General features: G+C 38.9%; 1 protein-coding gene across 13 annotated transcripts in view; it reads left to right on the forward strand.

Moving 5' to 3' along the window:
* The window catches only part of MEIS2 (Meis homeobox 2), a 288,920-nt gene that overhangs the window by 71,685 nt on the left and 200,887 nt on the right, over positions 1 to 16,348 (forward strand). For all 13 annotated transcript variants that reach the window (XM_048484320.1, XM_048484323.1, XM_048484324.1 and 10 more), the window contains one exon: positions 11,382 to 11,527. In XM_048484320.1, the coding sequence (XP_048340277.1) occupies positions 11,382 to 11,527 (146 nt within the window). The remainder of the gene's footprint in view (positions 1 to 11,381; positions 11,528 to 16,348) is intronic.

Below are 16,348 nucleotides of genomic sequence, written 5' to 3' on the forward strand. Positions count from 1 at the left end.
CTAGAAAGTTCAACAGTTAATATATAGTTCTTGTTTTACTACAGGAGTCTTAGGGTGTTCTCCTAGCCTCACATCACAGACTCATACACATAATGATTTACATATTTTGTCATATAAATGAAGATGCCTATGAATAACTTTGAAACATACCGGTAATATAGTAACAGCACAATCCAAAGGGGAGACAGCGAATCCCATTCCAGAGCCGGCACACCCCTGCGCTGGCAGAAATGGCCTTTCTGGTGCAAGGGTCAAATGTGCTGGCAAAGGGGAAACTTATCCAGGCAGCCAGAGGCTGTGCAGCTCCACAGTGCCTGACTTGGGAGCTGGCTCTGTCTCCTAGGCAGAACGCTGTACTGGTGTGACCAGGGGCATTCCAGGGACAGTCTGGAGAGTAGGGCCAACCTTTGGCAGCCTCCAGAGCTCAGTCAGCCTCTGTGTGCCAGTAGAGATATACCATGATTTTCATGGTGTATCTCTACTCTATGCTATGGAGAATTCTGCCCTCTTTTTTTTTCTTTTTAGGGCTTTTCTGCTGCAGGAAAGCCCTCTGGAAGGGGCAAGGCAGCTATCCCAGTCAGGGCTGGAGTGGAAAGGAAATAAATATCTGTACTTAATTTCACTTTTCAATGTCAATTTCAAATATCTGTACTGAATTTCAATTACAAATGTTCATAAATTTCAATTACAAATGTTCATTTTTAGACATTTTAAAGTGCATTCCAATGTAATAAAACATAGGAGCCCCATGGCACAGAATAGTAAGCTGCAGTACATCTGTCAAAATTCTGCTTACAACCTGAGTTCGATTTGAGCAACTTCAGGTAGTCAGCTCCAGGCTGACTCAGCCTTTCAAGGTCAGCCAAATGAGTAACCTCTAGCTGAGGGTAAAGGATAGGTAACTGGGAATTGTAACCACCTTGTAAACAAGGCAAACTACCTTGTAAACATACTCTGACTTGTAAACGTTGCATTGTGACATCACTTCATAGGTCAGTAATGATCTGGTGCTTGCACCTTTACCTTTAATAAAACCTTAAAATGGAATTATCTAATGAGAATATTAATAGACAGAAGTATTGCCATATATGTTACCTCTATAACAGACATAGATATTACAAAAGTTGGCAATCCTACTTAACACCATTTTAAACAATGCTTTCTGTTATAAAGTGGTCTTTATTATAATGTTCCATTGTTTAATTCTCCAATGATTGTGGGAAAGATGTTGAAAAGTATAATTCTCTTTTTGAAGAGCTATTTTTCTGAATTAAAATGAAATAAAGAAACTTTTTAATCATAAAATAAGAATTCTATTAGCTATTCTATTATCCACATTAGAATTCTATTATCCATATTGAAAAGATACATACTTCACATTTTATACAGAGCAACAGTTCTACATCATCAGAGGTCAAGGAAATATATATCAACACAAACATGAAGTTACTAGCTAGTGGTAGGATACTAGCTGCTGGCTTTGTCTACATTTTAAGTCTTTGAAACAAGAGCAAACACATGAAGAAAGCAAATCCCCTCTGAGGTACAATGCCAAATCATAAACTGCTTTTTAAAGATTCAGTTTGGAAAGGTGTTTTGCCATGAAACATGTTATGTATTACAGCAATTCAAGAACCAGAAAATCTTAAGCTGCCTTGAATGTGAAGAACCAATTCCATGAGATTTGATCTAAAAGGAACCTCTGCTTGTCCAAGAGGAATTTGTGTTGATTCTACTTGGACTCTCCCCACCCCCCAATGCTGCCTCCCATGTAGGGCTAGGAGCGCAGATCCTGCCTGCTTGCATAGTTCAGCTTGCAGTTCATCAGATCTAATGTATGGTTCTTTGAATCCCAGCCTAACACGTATTTGAAGACCAAAATCCAAAAAAAGCCCAGCAAATCATAAAACTTCAGTTTATAACCAGTAGTCTGCTTAAAAACTCAGCCCTAACTAAAGTAATTTTAATTAAGTTGAAATTTTCTTTTTAAAAGTGAAGATCAAGAAACGTGTCTTAAAACTTTTAAGTTAACTTGTTTAACTCTTTGCTAAAATTTGATTTAATTTCCTACTAGAATTGTTAAAGGACATGTTGATTTAAAAAAAAGCAAGTATTCAGAACTGAGCCATGAAATCTTTGTATAAAAATACCTACAAGGGGATGGTTCAGTGAAACTGTGGCTCACCAGAGCAAATAATCAGGTCTTTATTATCTGATAAAATAATGTAAAGATGTCATTGGGAAATCAGTAGATTTATATTGTATGGTAATACATCACTGACATGACTAAAATGCAAAAGGAACACACATTTACATTTATAATTTGAGGATAATTGTTCTAGCAAAACTCCCGCCTTAATTTACTGAAGTTTACCACTTCCATGTGTGAACAATATTCATATTTGTGTTAAAGCATAGTATGAAAAAACATAAAACAGCAATCGATATGGAGAAACTCTTGTAATCTTCCCAAGGTTCCGTATTGAGCAATAAATCACTATAAGCTGCTAGAAGTGTGTATTTGCTTAGATGTTGGACACTGCTTGCATTTTTATTTGCCTGTGCAAGATGATGTTCTAAGCATGCTGTCTTTTCTTGAGTAAATGTGCCAATAGAACGTGGGAGATGTATTAGAATAAGGAAAGGAAGATTGGAACCTTAGTGACATACAGTTACAAAAATATGTACCCTTGATTTCTGAGGATAAATCTTATCCTCAGTTTCAAAGATTTTGTTTATAATGTTCTATGACATGCTGGTAAAGACTTTAAGGATTTAAGGATCTGATCACTATGAGCTTCCTCTTTTCGGTCTCTCACTCTTTATATTTCTTTGTGTTGTAGCTGCAGCAATGATAGTATCTGTCACATTCTTTGAATGGCTTAAAGATAGCAGTCTTCTGTCTTTGGGGCTAAAAACTGTGAACTCTGTTAACAGAAATGCCACACAGGGGAAGCAAATAGCACATTTAAAAGCTTTAGCATTAGGCAGTGCCGTGCAAGCAGAATTGGAGAGCTGGGACTTAAGTGGGCATTTGTCCCTGCTCTTCTGCTTAATAAAACCTGAGCATTAACTGTGGTTAAGGGCATCTGAGAGCTCACTAAAAATGAATAATTAGGATGCTTAGACAAGCTTTATTACGATATACTATCAAGAACATTAAAATATCTACTATGTGCCTGCATATTTATCAGAGACATATATTCACCACTATTGCATTTGTAATAATTTTGACCGAGTGCCCAAACAATATGTGTTTTTAAAAATAGTTTCATTGAAAAAGAGATTTATTTATTTTTTTAAAAAGAGGCATCAGTAGGTTTTACATTCTTTGGGATTTTTTTATATAGAAAAAATAAAAACCTTTTGAGTAAAATAATGATTTACTGAGTAAAGGTATAAAAGGAAAATATGCCTTCATATATATTGAAGTCATCCATGTAAGAATATTATCCTATGTGGCAATCCTCTGGTATTAGAGTCTAGCATTCACGCCTTGCAAGGGGAGTGTAATGTCCTAATTGTAGCATGGTCTGTGTTTGTGCCCTCGCAGTATACTAGGCTGTTGCTGATTATTAGTTAAACAACGTGAATGAACAGAGAAGACATTGTTAAAATATACTGTTCAACTAACTTGCTAGAGATGGGGGGGGGGGGGATGGAATGGAACTGCATTTACATATGTGTCCATCTGTCTGCTTTTACACTTTTTGTCTTCAGCTAGGGGGTGAAATGGTTTAAATCCAAGTAGCAGTGTGATTTTCTCCCTAACATACACTCCCCCCCCCCTGTTTATTTGGGATAGGGTGGGGAGGGTTGTTTTCTTGACAATAGCTAGCTTGTAAAAGTCCTCTTAAGAAATTTCATCTCTTTGACCACATTAGTCATAATGTGAGTGGCAGAAAAATCTCCATGGATAATTTTGGTTAGTTAGGAGATTGTTACCATCTCAATGGTGGATTCCGCATGGGCCAAAAACAGCGGTGTGAAAATGGTGTGAAAACAGTATAAACCCTTTTACACCGTTTTAAACCCTTTCACACCATTTTCACATCGTTTTCACACTGCTGTTTTTGGCCCATGCGGAATCAGCCAATGTTGCTGAAATCCCTACTCTCAAGTCAGCATAAAGCTGCAGTGGTTACAATCCTACTGCCTGATGCAGTATGAATGAAAGTGCTTTCTGTCAGAAACATGTGGTCTCTTCAGTGGAGAGCCTGCTTAAATCCTGTGTAAATAGAGGGAGGCTAACAATAGATGAGCCCCTGCTGCTCAGAGCATTTGGAGCCATTTGGGGGCTGAATTTGCTAAATGCTGCTTATACTGCCTGAAAAGTTGAAGAGAAAGGAGCATAAAATCCCTTCTCTTCTCTCTTTCCACTCATACCCTGGGGGGGAGGGTGTTCAGGGCCAGGCAAGCTTGAGGTAAGCCTATGAAGACTGTTTTTTCAGTGCTCTTTTGAGTGTGAAAAAAGGTGGCATGGGTCACTGTCCCTTCTCTTATGTCAAAAAACCCACACAGTTAGTAAATGTTGCATGTAAACTAAAGCATTTCATCTCTTCTCCTCACTTCATGGCACCAGGCCATGAACTAGTCATTTGAAAACTGATTTTTTTAAACTTTAAGATGTATAGGCCGTTTATCACAGCAGGATCATAAAAGAGCTTAGTAATTCACAGATTTCCTAAATGTTACATAATGGATACTAGCCAAATAAAAATAAGAATGTCAAGCTTTACATTAGTGCTCATTAGCTTTCCACTAGGAAATAGGCTCAGATGAATGTATGGTAGGTTTCAGATTTAATAACAGGATTGACCAGTGAAAGGGTAGTTCATTGATGTCTGTAGGTAAATGCCAGTTTTTAATGTCCTGCAGCAATCATTGCATATTTGATGACTTTTAGTTTAAGTTGGATGGATACACTGGTAGAAGGAGGAAGAAAGATAGAAGACAGTCACTGTGGATATGTATTAGACACATAACCATACTTATGGTGCAATATATAGCTGCAATGGCATCTTTTGCAGGGAAATCCAATTTTACTATAACTTATATCTATTGCAATATTATTGAAACATCTTAGTACCATAGTCAAGGTGCCTGGCATACATAGTAGCAGCTGACAAGAAAAGAACTGAAAAATGTTCTCAGACTGTACACTAAGGCCATTTCTGCATGGGCCAAAATCACTGATTTCAGCCCGGTAAAGCACCATTTTAGGGGGAGCCTTCATACAGGCGCTGCCGCCAAATTGATTTGGCATCGCCCTCCCCCCGGAAACGGTGTTTTTGAACCTCGCTCCCTGAGCAAGGTTTTGGGGAAATGCCAGTTTCCATCCATTGCTGAGCAAACAGCAAAGGGTGGAAGCCGGTGTATTTCCCATGCTGCTCTCGAATGTCTCCTACCTCCTGCCACCTTCCATCACTTTCTGGAGGCCAGGGGACACGCCTCCTGGAGTCCAACCCCAGAGGTGTCCCTCTGGCCATGGGGGCATGTCCCCTGGCCTCCACAAAGTGACGGAAGGTGGCAGGAGGTAGGAGGCATCCGGGAAAGCGCCCGCCCCGCTCCAATGGGGTGGGCGAGAGGGGAAGCCCGCGGCGCAGCCCAGCTGGCCGTGGGCAGTTGGTGCGCCTGCCCTGCTGCCTGCAAGGCGGGCAAGGATGCGGCCGGCGGCTCGGCTTGTGGAGCCTCAGTGCAAGGGCAGAAGAGCCGCATGCGGCTCTCGAGCCGCAGGTTCCCTACCCCTGTCCCAGATCCTAGACTGATATTCTAACCACTACACCACTAGCTGCACCATGCTGACTCTTGATGCTGCGGTATCAAACTGGTACATCACTGATATCCCTAGACGTACAATTTGGTAGTATATCAACTCATAAGGTATGTCTATTAAAGCTGCAAACTGCAAGTGTATTATTTCTGCAGCTGACACATAGGACATAGCCCTAATCAGAAAAGGTGATATCATCCACATCTGCCCCGCAAAAGTTTTCCTGTTGAATTATCAGAATTCTCAAATTTGCATTTTGCAAAGTTACCCTAAGCTCCAACTGAATGTTGTGGAAGATGCATAGTGGCCACTGAATACAACAAGCCCACATTTTGTTCTCTTCAATTGTAAAAAGACTGGCCATTGCTATAATCAGTCCAACAGTGTTGACATCTTTTAATGCAAACAGGTAGCAAAGTGCACTTGTTCAGAATAGCATTAGTAGTCAGCAACACTGGTTTAATTTGACAGGTCTCTTCTCATATTTTTATGACTTTTTCAGTGTCCTTGGGTGTCCATGGGCGCATTCCTATAATTTATTTTAAAATTCTTATTTGTAGACTAGATCTTTAAATTATTCTGTGGGTAAGGATGAGAGTAGACATAATGTTGCCTGGTCTTCTAGGCTATGGGTTTAAATAATAAGGTAAATATCAAATAAGAAATTTGCATACATCTTTCATTGTGTTTAAAAACAATTTTTCCTATGTACCCTCAGTTTTACTTCAACATCTGTATATTTGTAGAATATGTTGTGAATAATGGGGATTTATATTTACTTGTAGATAGACAAGCAAATGTTCCGGTTCTCTTCTCCTTTTCTGAATAAAAACAGGGATAGCAGCTGTAGGCTAGGCTTATATGGAAATGGTGAAACTCAGATGCTGAGGCTGGAATGCATTTTTGCAGAACGAGGATTCCTGCTGTCTTCCTGATCAATTTGATGGCAGTCTGTTTCCAGAGTCCAAACATGTGTTATTATTATCATGTTATGTCCCTTGGCATGCAAGAGGTTTCCTGGGGGTGGGAAGGATCACAGTTTTTATAAGTTACTATCTTTCATGTTCATCCATGAAATTCTAAATTCTTTTAAAGAGGCCATTTGGAAAGTCCGGTTAGTACTCAAACAATTATTCATACAGTTTTTGCCTCTCTTTTTTTTGGGGGGGGGGGGTGGTCTGGGCAAAATTCTAATTTGAAACAAGCTGTGGCTAGCAAGTAGTACATTACTGGTGATCTTTGCCCCTAAGGGGAAAAAAGTATGAAACTTATGCATTTTCTACACTAAAAAGAATTGCTGTTGTAAAAAAAAATCTTTGATATAATATTCTGCTTGCAGAAAAAATTGGTATGAACTGCGCAAATGCTCATATAATAATTTTGCTTCTTCTATGAACTACAAAAGAAAGCCAATAAAGAGAATTTTGCTCAGGGATCCATGATTTTATAATATCTAATTGTAGTGAGGAATAGTTAAAACTCTCTTGTACCCTATACCTCTCAAGTACCCTGGAGTCTGAGGGCATACCAGAGGCATACTGAGTTCTGTAATTTGAGGAGAGGAGGCATATCAGGAAAGGAGTCTTTATGTGTAAAACACTGTCTTGAAACCATCGAAGGAAATTCAAGTCAGCAAACCAATGAGAGATAGTGCTGCCAGGAACTGCGTTAAATACATCTTCTCTGTTCTATCCCTAGGGAGTGCTGTACTGTGTAGCTCACAGTGGTTGAGATCTAGGGGAACATTGACAGCATTGTGCCTTGCTGTTGGGGGGATGGGGTAGAGAATGTACAATATGAAAAACAATGTAGAGAGGCAAACTCCTCTGTGGAATTGGATGTTCCATTTTTTGAAGATTGTTGAAGTCTGTAGATGTTGAAAGCTAAACCCCTGTGTACAAATGAATGAAGGCTTCTTCTGTGAATGACCTGTTCCTTACACATGGACACACTTGTATAAACCTTTTCTCTTGAGGAACTTTTTTGCAAGTTCCCTTTGAGATTCACTTTCTGTATGCTCAATTTCTCTTCAATGCATTTTTATTATGGTAGGGAATCATATACAGTGCTGACCTGTTACATTATACTTTTTATGTTCTTGTCTTGGTTAAGTTCTTTTGTATTTGTTTACACATATGCAAACATAATGTTGCACCAAACAGGATTTCATTAGCAAAGAAATAAATGGCTAAACAGTGTACTAAACAGTAGAATAACAAGTCTAATATTTCTTTCCCCCCTCTTGCATCTGCTAAGGTGGTATAGATGGTAAAAGTCAGTCTGTAATTATTGCATTGGTTCGGATTGTCAGCAGCCAAGGGTTGATTCTGTTTCTCTGCCCCTAGCTTCCTCTTCCCCTTTCATTACAAAAACATTATTAGGGATAGCAGTATATTAATAATAAACACATGCCCCTATTTTTCAGAATGTGTGTGTAAAGTGCCATCAAGCGGCACCCGATTTACTCAACTCCATAGAGATTTCAAGGCAAGTAAATAAGCAGAGGTGATTTGCCACTGCCTTCCTCTGGAATGTCTTTTTTGATGGTCTCCCATCCAAGTACTGACTCTGCTTAGCATCTGAGATCTGATGAAATCAGGCTTTACTATACCATTCAATGTGCTATTTTTCATAACATTTACCTTGCAATCTGTGATGTTCACAAACTGGAATTCACAAACTGTGGAATTCACAAACTGAATTCCAGTTCCAATCTGACTTGCAGTGATGTAGCTCCAGTGATTTCTGCAGAATTAATTTGGATTTTTACTGGATTCCAGAATCAGATAAACACTCTTTTCATAATATATTTGTCATGTATGTCCTAAACGTTCCAGACTCTTCGAAGTAATACCATTATTGTGTTACTGATGTCATTATGCAGTATTTCTGTTACAGATGATTTACCAGATTTTCAGTCACCAACCATACTGCTACCAAAATATTATTTTGTTCTCTATGACAGTTCCCTAAAATCCAGGGGTGGTTTTTTTCATTATGTGAATGGACAAAGTTTGTAAGTACTGGGCATTAATCTGCAACATTTTATGCTACAATAGTCCTATACAAACTTTAGCCAAACTTTTACAGGAATATGTAATATCCTATTATTAACCTTTTCTAAATGAAGGCACTGTACCAATATTATTGGAAGGCTCCAAATTATGCTATAGTTGGAATATATGTTGCAACACCAGTTGGAATATGTTCCTGCATCCATCCATCCAAAGCCATATCTTGTGTTTGTGTAGTGTTTGAGTCTTAGAAATGGAGATTGGGGGAATGGGGGAGGGTTGATGGAGAAGACAGTTTTTCATCTACATGTAGTATCTGCATATATATTTAGAAAAGAAAAGGCTATCTTCATCTGGATAATACATAGACAAACAGGCTGATTTCAACTTGCACTTTTGGCGTGGATTGTTCCTGCCCCTCCATCTCTGGGTACTGCTTTTCAAAATTGCCTGAGGCTACAGTATAGTACCTCAGATCCCCAAGGCCCGTGGCCTGACTCCTAATAGCCACTCTCCATCTGTGTCACATGAACAGCTGATGAGATAGCACCAGTGTCTGTATTTTGGAGAGCACATCCACCCAGGTTAAAATGCTGGGGTTGCCAAGGAGCAGTCAGAAGCCATTAGTGTTTGTAAGAATTTGCCTTGCAGCAGTTCCTTGGCATCCTGGAAAGGGTGTGTGAGAGTTTGTGCTTGCACACACATATGTGTTGGCTAGTGGGCGACTAAGAAAGAGTTCTGATTTCCCCCCCAAAACTGATTTCCCCCCCAAAATAACTGGTTTTGTAATAAGCTGTGTAGGATGTTATCTTTTTATTTGATCATCCTGTAACCTTTCAATTCAGCTTTTATTTCCCATAAGTCAGAGAAAAAAGAAAACAGCAACTTAGGATCTGGCTCGGGTCCTTGGGCAGATGGGAGAGAGCTATGCAGCCTTGGGGCAGGGTGGTTGTAATGAAGTGGCCTGTCATTCTGTAAATAGTGAGGACCATCTTTTCCATGTGATGGAGAGTATCACATTGCAGTGAAAATGGAAATGTCAATAAAATTAATCTGCTAGCTCTTTGCTATGGTTTTTCTGTTCTCTAGTTATAAAAGGCTGGTTGGAGGTAGTTTTTTCTATTGTTTTTTGCATTTTGTTCTAAGGAAAAGGTAGGCATCACAGAGGTAGATGAAACAGAAATTAAAGTTTTGTGGTAAATGGTCTCTGCCTAGCAGTAATGTGTTTGTTTTAGTAGTTCTAAAGATCTAGAAGAGGCTACAGGAATTAGTTTGTGGATCTATAGCATTCCTCAGGAACCTATGGAGCGTCTATCTCAGGCTACATTGAGCACAGAGTTTATTGTTTTAGGCTTTCTTGGACAAGGTTTTTACTTAGCATGGGATTTATGGCATTTACTGCTAATGAATGTCTATTCTTAAATTACAAAAACCACCGTCTCAGTGCAATTCCCAGATGTCCTTCCAGGACCTCGGCTTCTTAAACACCAGCAGGGAGCATAAACTCTCCACTTCTCTGTTTTCCTCTTTCGTGTGGCTCAGGGCTAATGATGTGTAAGGAAAACACAGCAATCTATAAAGTCTCAGTGCTGTCCCAGTATTCTTCATTTATTTTGCATTTGATTATGCCACAAGTCGGATCTTGTTTCTTTCCTTTTTTAAAAGTTATTAGTTCAAATATTAATGTAGGAATATGGCATATATTGCTGCTCTTGATTGATGCCTTCCCAAAAACAGGAAGACGTGCTCGTATGAATTTTAAGAAAGTAGGGGTCCTGCAATGCCTTGCCAGAAGAGTTTTCAGATACATAATTTAGATGCCCTCCAGGCAGGCTTTCAAGGCATTTTTGCTGGAGGGCAAGAAAAAATAACTATGACTGTTAAAAGTAAATGATTTTTGCTAATGCACAATTAATGCCAGGGAAAAGCACTGAAGAGAAAGATGTTGATGGGAAGTTCTGATTAAGCGAGCACCCTACCTTGATGTGCATCTTTTTTTAAAGAAAGAAGATAATGATCACTGATGCAGACATAGAAGTTTTCATGTCTTCCAGATACTGTGTTCAGGGTCATACAAGGTATAAGTGTGTATGTGTGCGTGAGTGGGTCTGTGTAGGGAGATGATAGTTGCTGGGTGGGGCTCAGCTGACAGTGTGTTATGTGCACTGAACAGTGACACATTTACTGTCACCTATGCAGAGGACCCAGAATATATAGACTACAGAACATTTAACTTGATTACCTACACCATGTATTCAGCAGAGTTGTAGGAAATGCATTTACACTAAATAGGTTTTTGCGTTGGCAGCCTTTCCCACATTGCATACCATAATTGATGAAGAGGTATTGTACTATGTCAAGCACATAGTTGTAATTGAATTAATGATATGTGCATGTGTGAGGCATAAAATTAGTATTTGAACAGACAGGATTTCTATTTTTTATATCTATGTCATCAATTATATTTCAATAAGAGATTGAACATACTCAGTTTTTGATATGTGAATGATACTTCATTTGTTTCAATAGTTAAATGTATAAAGTATTTATAGTTCTTATTATGTTTCCTTCTCCCTGTTTTCCCTATCTCCCAGGAGATGGTTTAGACAACAGTGTAGCATCTCCTGGTACAGGAGATGATGATGATCCAGACAAGGATAAAAAGCGTCAGAAGAAACGAGGAATTTTCCCCAAAGTAGCAACAAATATCATGAGAGCATGGCTTTTCCAGCATCTCACAGTAAGTAACGGAAAAAGAAAAATGTTCCGAAATCTTCATATTTAATATTCCCTTTTAAAAGAAATGTGTTCAATTGCTGTTATTGGAGAATGTTTTAGCCACTGGAAGTTGTTGGTTTGTTGGTTTACTATGGATTGGGCTTTGAAATCACTGGACTTCTACACATAAAGCAAAATATTGAGTGCAAAACCCAATTATTTATTTGGCTTAAAATGTTTCTTCCACTAAGGAAGTATTCAAGATCAAGAATATCCTTTGACTTTGTTTTTCAGCAATGGAAGTATTTAAAAAAAAAAGGTTTATAGAAAGAATATGCACATACATTCACATATAGATAATATACACACAGGCACATATCATATCTTTGATGTAACCACCACCAGATGTCCAGGCAACAATTTTCAAGGAACTCACCTCAACCAAATGGCCGGAGGCTGCTTAAGGTGTCTGATATGACACTGGTCAATCAGGGGCCCTTTCCGCACAGCGGAAAGGGTGCCCCTGCACCAGGAATTTTGCCGGTGCCCCTGCACCAGGAATTTTGCCGGTGCCCCTGCACCAGGAATTTTGCCGGTGGAGGGGTGGGGGCCGTTCGCACAGCAGCCTCTTCCCCGTCCCTCTCCCACTCACCTCGTTGCCTTCGTCGCCCTGCCGGACTCCTAAGACCCACCCACGCTGCCCTCCGACCTCCAGCGAGGGAGGGTCTCAGCAGTCCTGTAGAGCGACGAAGGCGACGAGGTGAGTGGGAGAGGGACGGGGACGGGGAAAACAGCGGTGCCGTTCCTGGCGGTGCCGTTCGCACCGCGTCGCCGGGAATGCGCTGTTTTCCAAAAACCTCCCTTCAGGAGGGAAGTTTTTGGAGGCGGCCTTACGCCACCCTGGGGGTGGGGGAGGGGAGCCAGGTCGGCCCCAGGGTGCCGTTTATGGCCCGTGCAGAAAGGGCCAGGGTCAGTGTGAGATTCAGATCTCCTCAGCTCTTCCGTTAGTACACATAGGCCCAAAACTAATGACTTTAGGTGTTGGAATGACATATAAAAAACACACATACAGTGCTGTGGCATGTTTATTCCAGCATGCATTTCAAGATATACTGTACTTGAAAGGAAGATGACCCTTGATGTAATAATTCCCTTCCCAATGTGATGCGAAAATACTATTGGATTTGATGCAAGATGACTTCTTTTGATAGCATACACGGAAAAACACCTAGTATTGCATTTCAGCAAATATAGTAAGTGAACTCAGAGAATTCTTGTGGAAATGTTCCCTGCATTGGTTTACATATAAAATACAGATGGCTTATATGTTTCCTAATTTCTCAGTTCTATAAGAGATTAAAGCACCTGTTTAAGCTGCTCTTCAAGTCCATTATCTTAAAAGCTAGCCATATTCACTTCAGGGGGAAAAAGATTAAACATGTGAAAAAGCAACACTTTTAGTAACAATCTATCTTTATCCTTCTGTTTGCAATTGGCTTTATGTGTTGGTGTTCTGTTGACTATTACAGCTTTACTTAGGCATCAAAATACATTTTTGCAAAAGAACCAAAGAACTAGTAGTTCTCATAATTTCACATGAAAATGGTGGAAAATGGTAACATTATCAGTTTACTTTTCTTCCCATTTGGGCATGCTTGTGATTGTAAAAGTTATATGTTCCTTTAGTAGTAGACATTAACTGCCGTGTCATGTTTCTTGGGTGGGTCACTTTTTGTTTCTAGTAGTGGCTACTGAGTAGCTCAACTGGTAGAACAATATGGGTTAGCAATAGATCCATAACTCTAAACCATCATTTTGATGGAAGGGCATTATTAGCAAACTAAGGTGCATTGATTTGGCCTGTAGGGTCAGGATTAGCCAGAATAGCCAGTGCTTCTGTTGGAACAGTGGTTATTTTTGCCTTCTGGCTATGGTCATTTCAAAGGTCAGGTGCCCTGCAGTACCCACTTGGCTCAAAGGAATTAGACAGAACATGAGTCTCTGGGCTGATTACTTAACCAAAGACAAAATAATGAGTCCTAAGCAAATACTGACTAATTGAAAGGGCTGTAAATCCATTACATATTGGTCAGGGATAATCAGGAGTATTTAATCACTTTTATCTATTCAGGAGCACTGAAGCTGCAACAGCAAAGCCCTGAACCTTGCCATGTGCTTATTATTCTCATCATTATCAAAATTACTTCACAGCTGTTCTTTGCTACATCACCTCAGCTGGAGATTTACTAACCTGTAAAATGTTTTTAATTTGAAAGTTGAGTGAGTGTAGGGAGGGGCGGTTGCTTAAGAAAGTGGTTAGAAAGAGCAGCATCATGCAACTGGTGGAGTTTTGGGGCCACAAATAATCCGCTTTATTTCACACAACCTAGCGTGTTAATTTTTTTTCATTCTCACTTAGCTGGCCATATCCCCACAGATTTTTTGCCAGTCTTTTTCTCTCTTAAAGTGTGCATGGAATGTGTTTTATGGATACTTGCCAAAAGAACTGTTTAGCTCAGATTTTTGCCTGTTTCTTCCTTCATTTCACATGAACTCACGAAATTCTGTAGCTTTCATGAGGGTGATCCTTGCACAAGCTGAAAAAACTTTACCTTCTAAGTTTTAATGAAATTGCAGGTGTTGAAAGATATGCTATAATTTTCAGATCTGAGAACTGATAATAGAGACCTGTGATGAATGCAATGAAAATTCAAAAAGACTTTTGTCATCAATGCATTCAGAGAAAGAAATGAATTCTTTCTCTTAAAATGTCCATTATTATGGTTTCTTATCAAATTAGTTTGCTCTTACAAAATACAACATTAGTCCAACCACAAAGAGAATATGATGCATACATATTGTTTTTCAGGGAGATTTCTTCAGAAAAAAACTTCACAATTTAAAGGGTGTCCCTTCTCCAGTACTCTAACCTTATTTCAAATAGGTTTGTCCACCCTTTTGTGCTCAGTGACCTGGCCTTGTATTACAATAATCCCACAATGTACCCTTTTTGTCTTTCTTTTAAAAAAGAAACTAATTGAATTATCTCATTATTTTTAATTTGTTAAGCAAATGTATTTTACATCTCAGGATGTGTTCTTAAAGAAGGGGCTGCTAAGGCTTTGCCTCTTGAATGACCCATTGGTGCATTTTGACATTCATGCATTTTCATTAATGAAAGGAACATAAAAGAACTCTGGTTGTATTTTTTTTTCAAACACCCAACCAGCATGGAACAACTTTTTCCATAAGCCACAGGGGTCTCTCTACATATGTTCTCAACTGCAGGCTATTGTCACCTATTCTGAATACCTCAAAAGGACAAATAAAATACTAAAGGCCAACTGTAGCAATTGTTAACTGTTAGTCCCAATGTGACAAAACTCATTAACCTCTTCTTTGCCAGGGAACAAGGCACTTGTTCTTTAAGCTTAAACTATGAAATTCCTGTGTAATATTAAATATTTACTAAAGTTATCTACTTGTAATTATATTGTGTATTTAGGAAAAAATGAATTTTCTATTAAGTATATGTTTTTTTTAGAAAAAGTTGCATTAAATAATTTTTGCCTATGCTAGCTGAAGCATTTTTTAATTCAAGACAATAATTCTGCATTAATTAATTTGCTGTATCAACTATCCTTCATAACGTTATGGTTTCATAATTTTATTTATTTAGAACCACTTCCATTACCTTAACAGTAAGCTATATATAAAACTTTCGTAGCTTCAGTGCATGCGCTGGAGGTTACTATCATGTTCTCATCCTGCAGTTGATATCTGCCTTACATTTGCTATTACAATGGTACAGGAAGATGAAAGGATCTAAGAATGAATTGCTTGGAAATGTGCATGCTTTTTCTGGATAATATCCAGCATTTGAGTGGGTAAAGGAAATCCTAGCCTGGTAGTATAAGCTTTTCAGTAGTACATAAAGATTATGATATCAGAAAGGTAAACCTGACATTAAGGCTGTTGTTATTTAACTTCAAAGATAGTTAAAGAAAAGGAACAGCAAGAAATATGACCCAGGCAGCCTTTATTCATAGCCTTGGAAAACTCCTTTCCCTTCATGCCAAACAGCCCTTTAGTACACTCAATTAGCCTCTCAGACATCTCTGCTTTCCTCCCTCAAGTGCTCCCCTATTTGCCCTGCAAAGAACATATTTGATCATGGAATGAAAACAGGAAGTGCTTGTGTATAAAGACACCTCTTGCTCACACTGGGTTTGAGCTAAAGGTTTTCTTATCATAGCAGCCACAGAAAAACTTAGTGCACTGAGTAGATACTCTTTGAAAATAGACATACATAATCAGAGCAGGAGGCAGTCACAACGGAAGGAACTACGTAATTCCATGGAGTGGTTTTTTTTTACCTTTAGTCATCCAGTCTTTCCTGAAGCAGAGAACTGTGCATTTCTCTCTATTCAATCTGCTTCCTTAAAATAGTGGAAGATATAGATTGTAGATCCTTTATTTTTAAACATGTATTGATTTTTTGCCTATAGTATGGTCTTGCTGCTCCTCTACTTTCTTTTAATCTTTAAGTTGCTAGTGGGTGCTTTGTTAACCACTGCAATATCACTTTGGTTGGTTTTAAAAGCACAACTATTATTGTGCAAACTGAAGGGTTTGCCCTTAGTCATGCCTAGGTAATTGCCATTGACCATCTTTGGATTTGTGATCATATAACTGTGTGCTGGATTGCAGTTGAAAAGTTTTACCATATGAGATACAGAGCCAGTGTCATATATTATGTGATTTGTTATATACTACAAGTTGTTGCTATAACTGTGGTAGAAGCCATAGAATTTTTCTAATCTGTGCTGTCTGATATTACAGC

The sequence above is a fragment of the Sphaerodactylus townsendi genome, linkage group LG02 (assembly GCF_021028975.2).
Source record: "Sphaerodactylus townsendi isolate TG3544 linkage group LG02, MPM_Stown_v2.3, whole genome shotgun sequence".
Classification (NCBI taxonomy): Eukaryota; Metazoa; Chordata; class Lepidosauria; order Squamata; family Sphaerodactylidae; genus Sphaerodactylus; species Sphaerodactylus townsendi.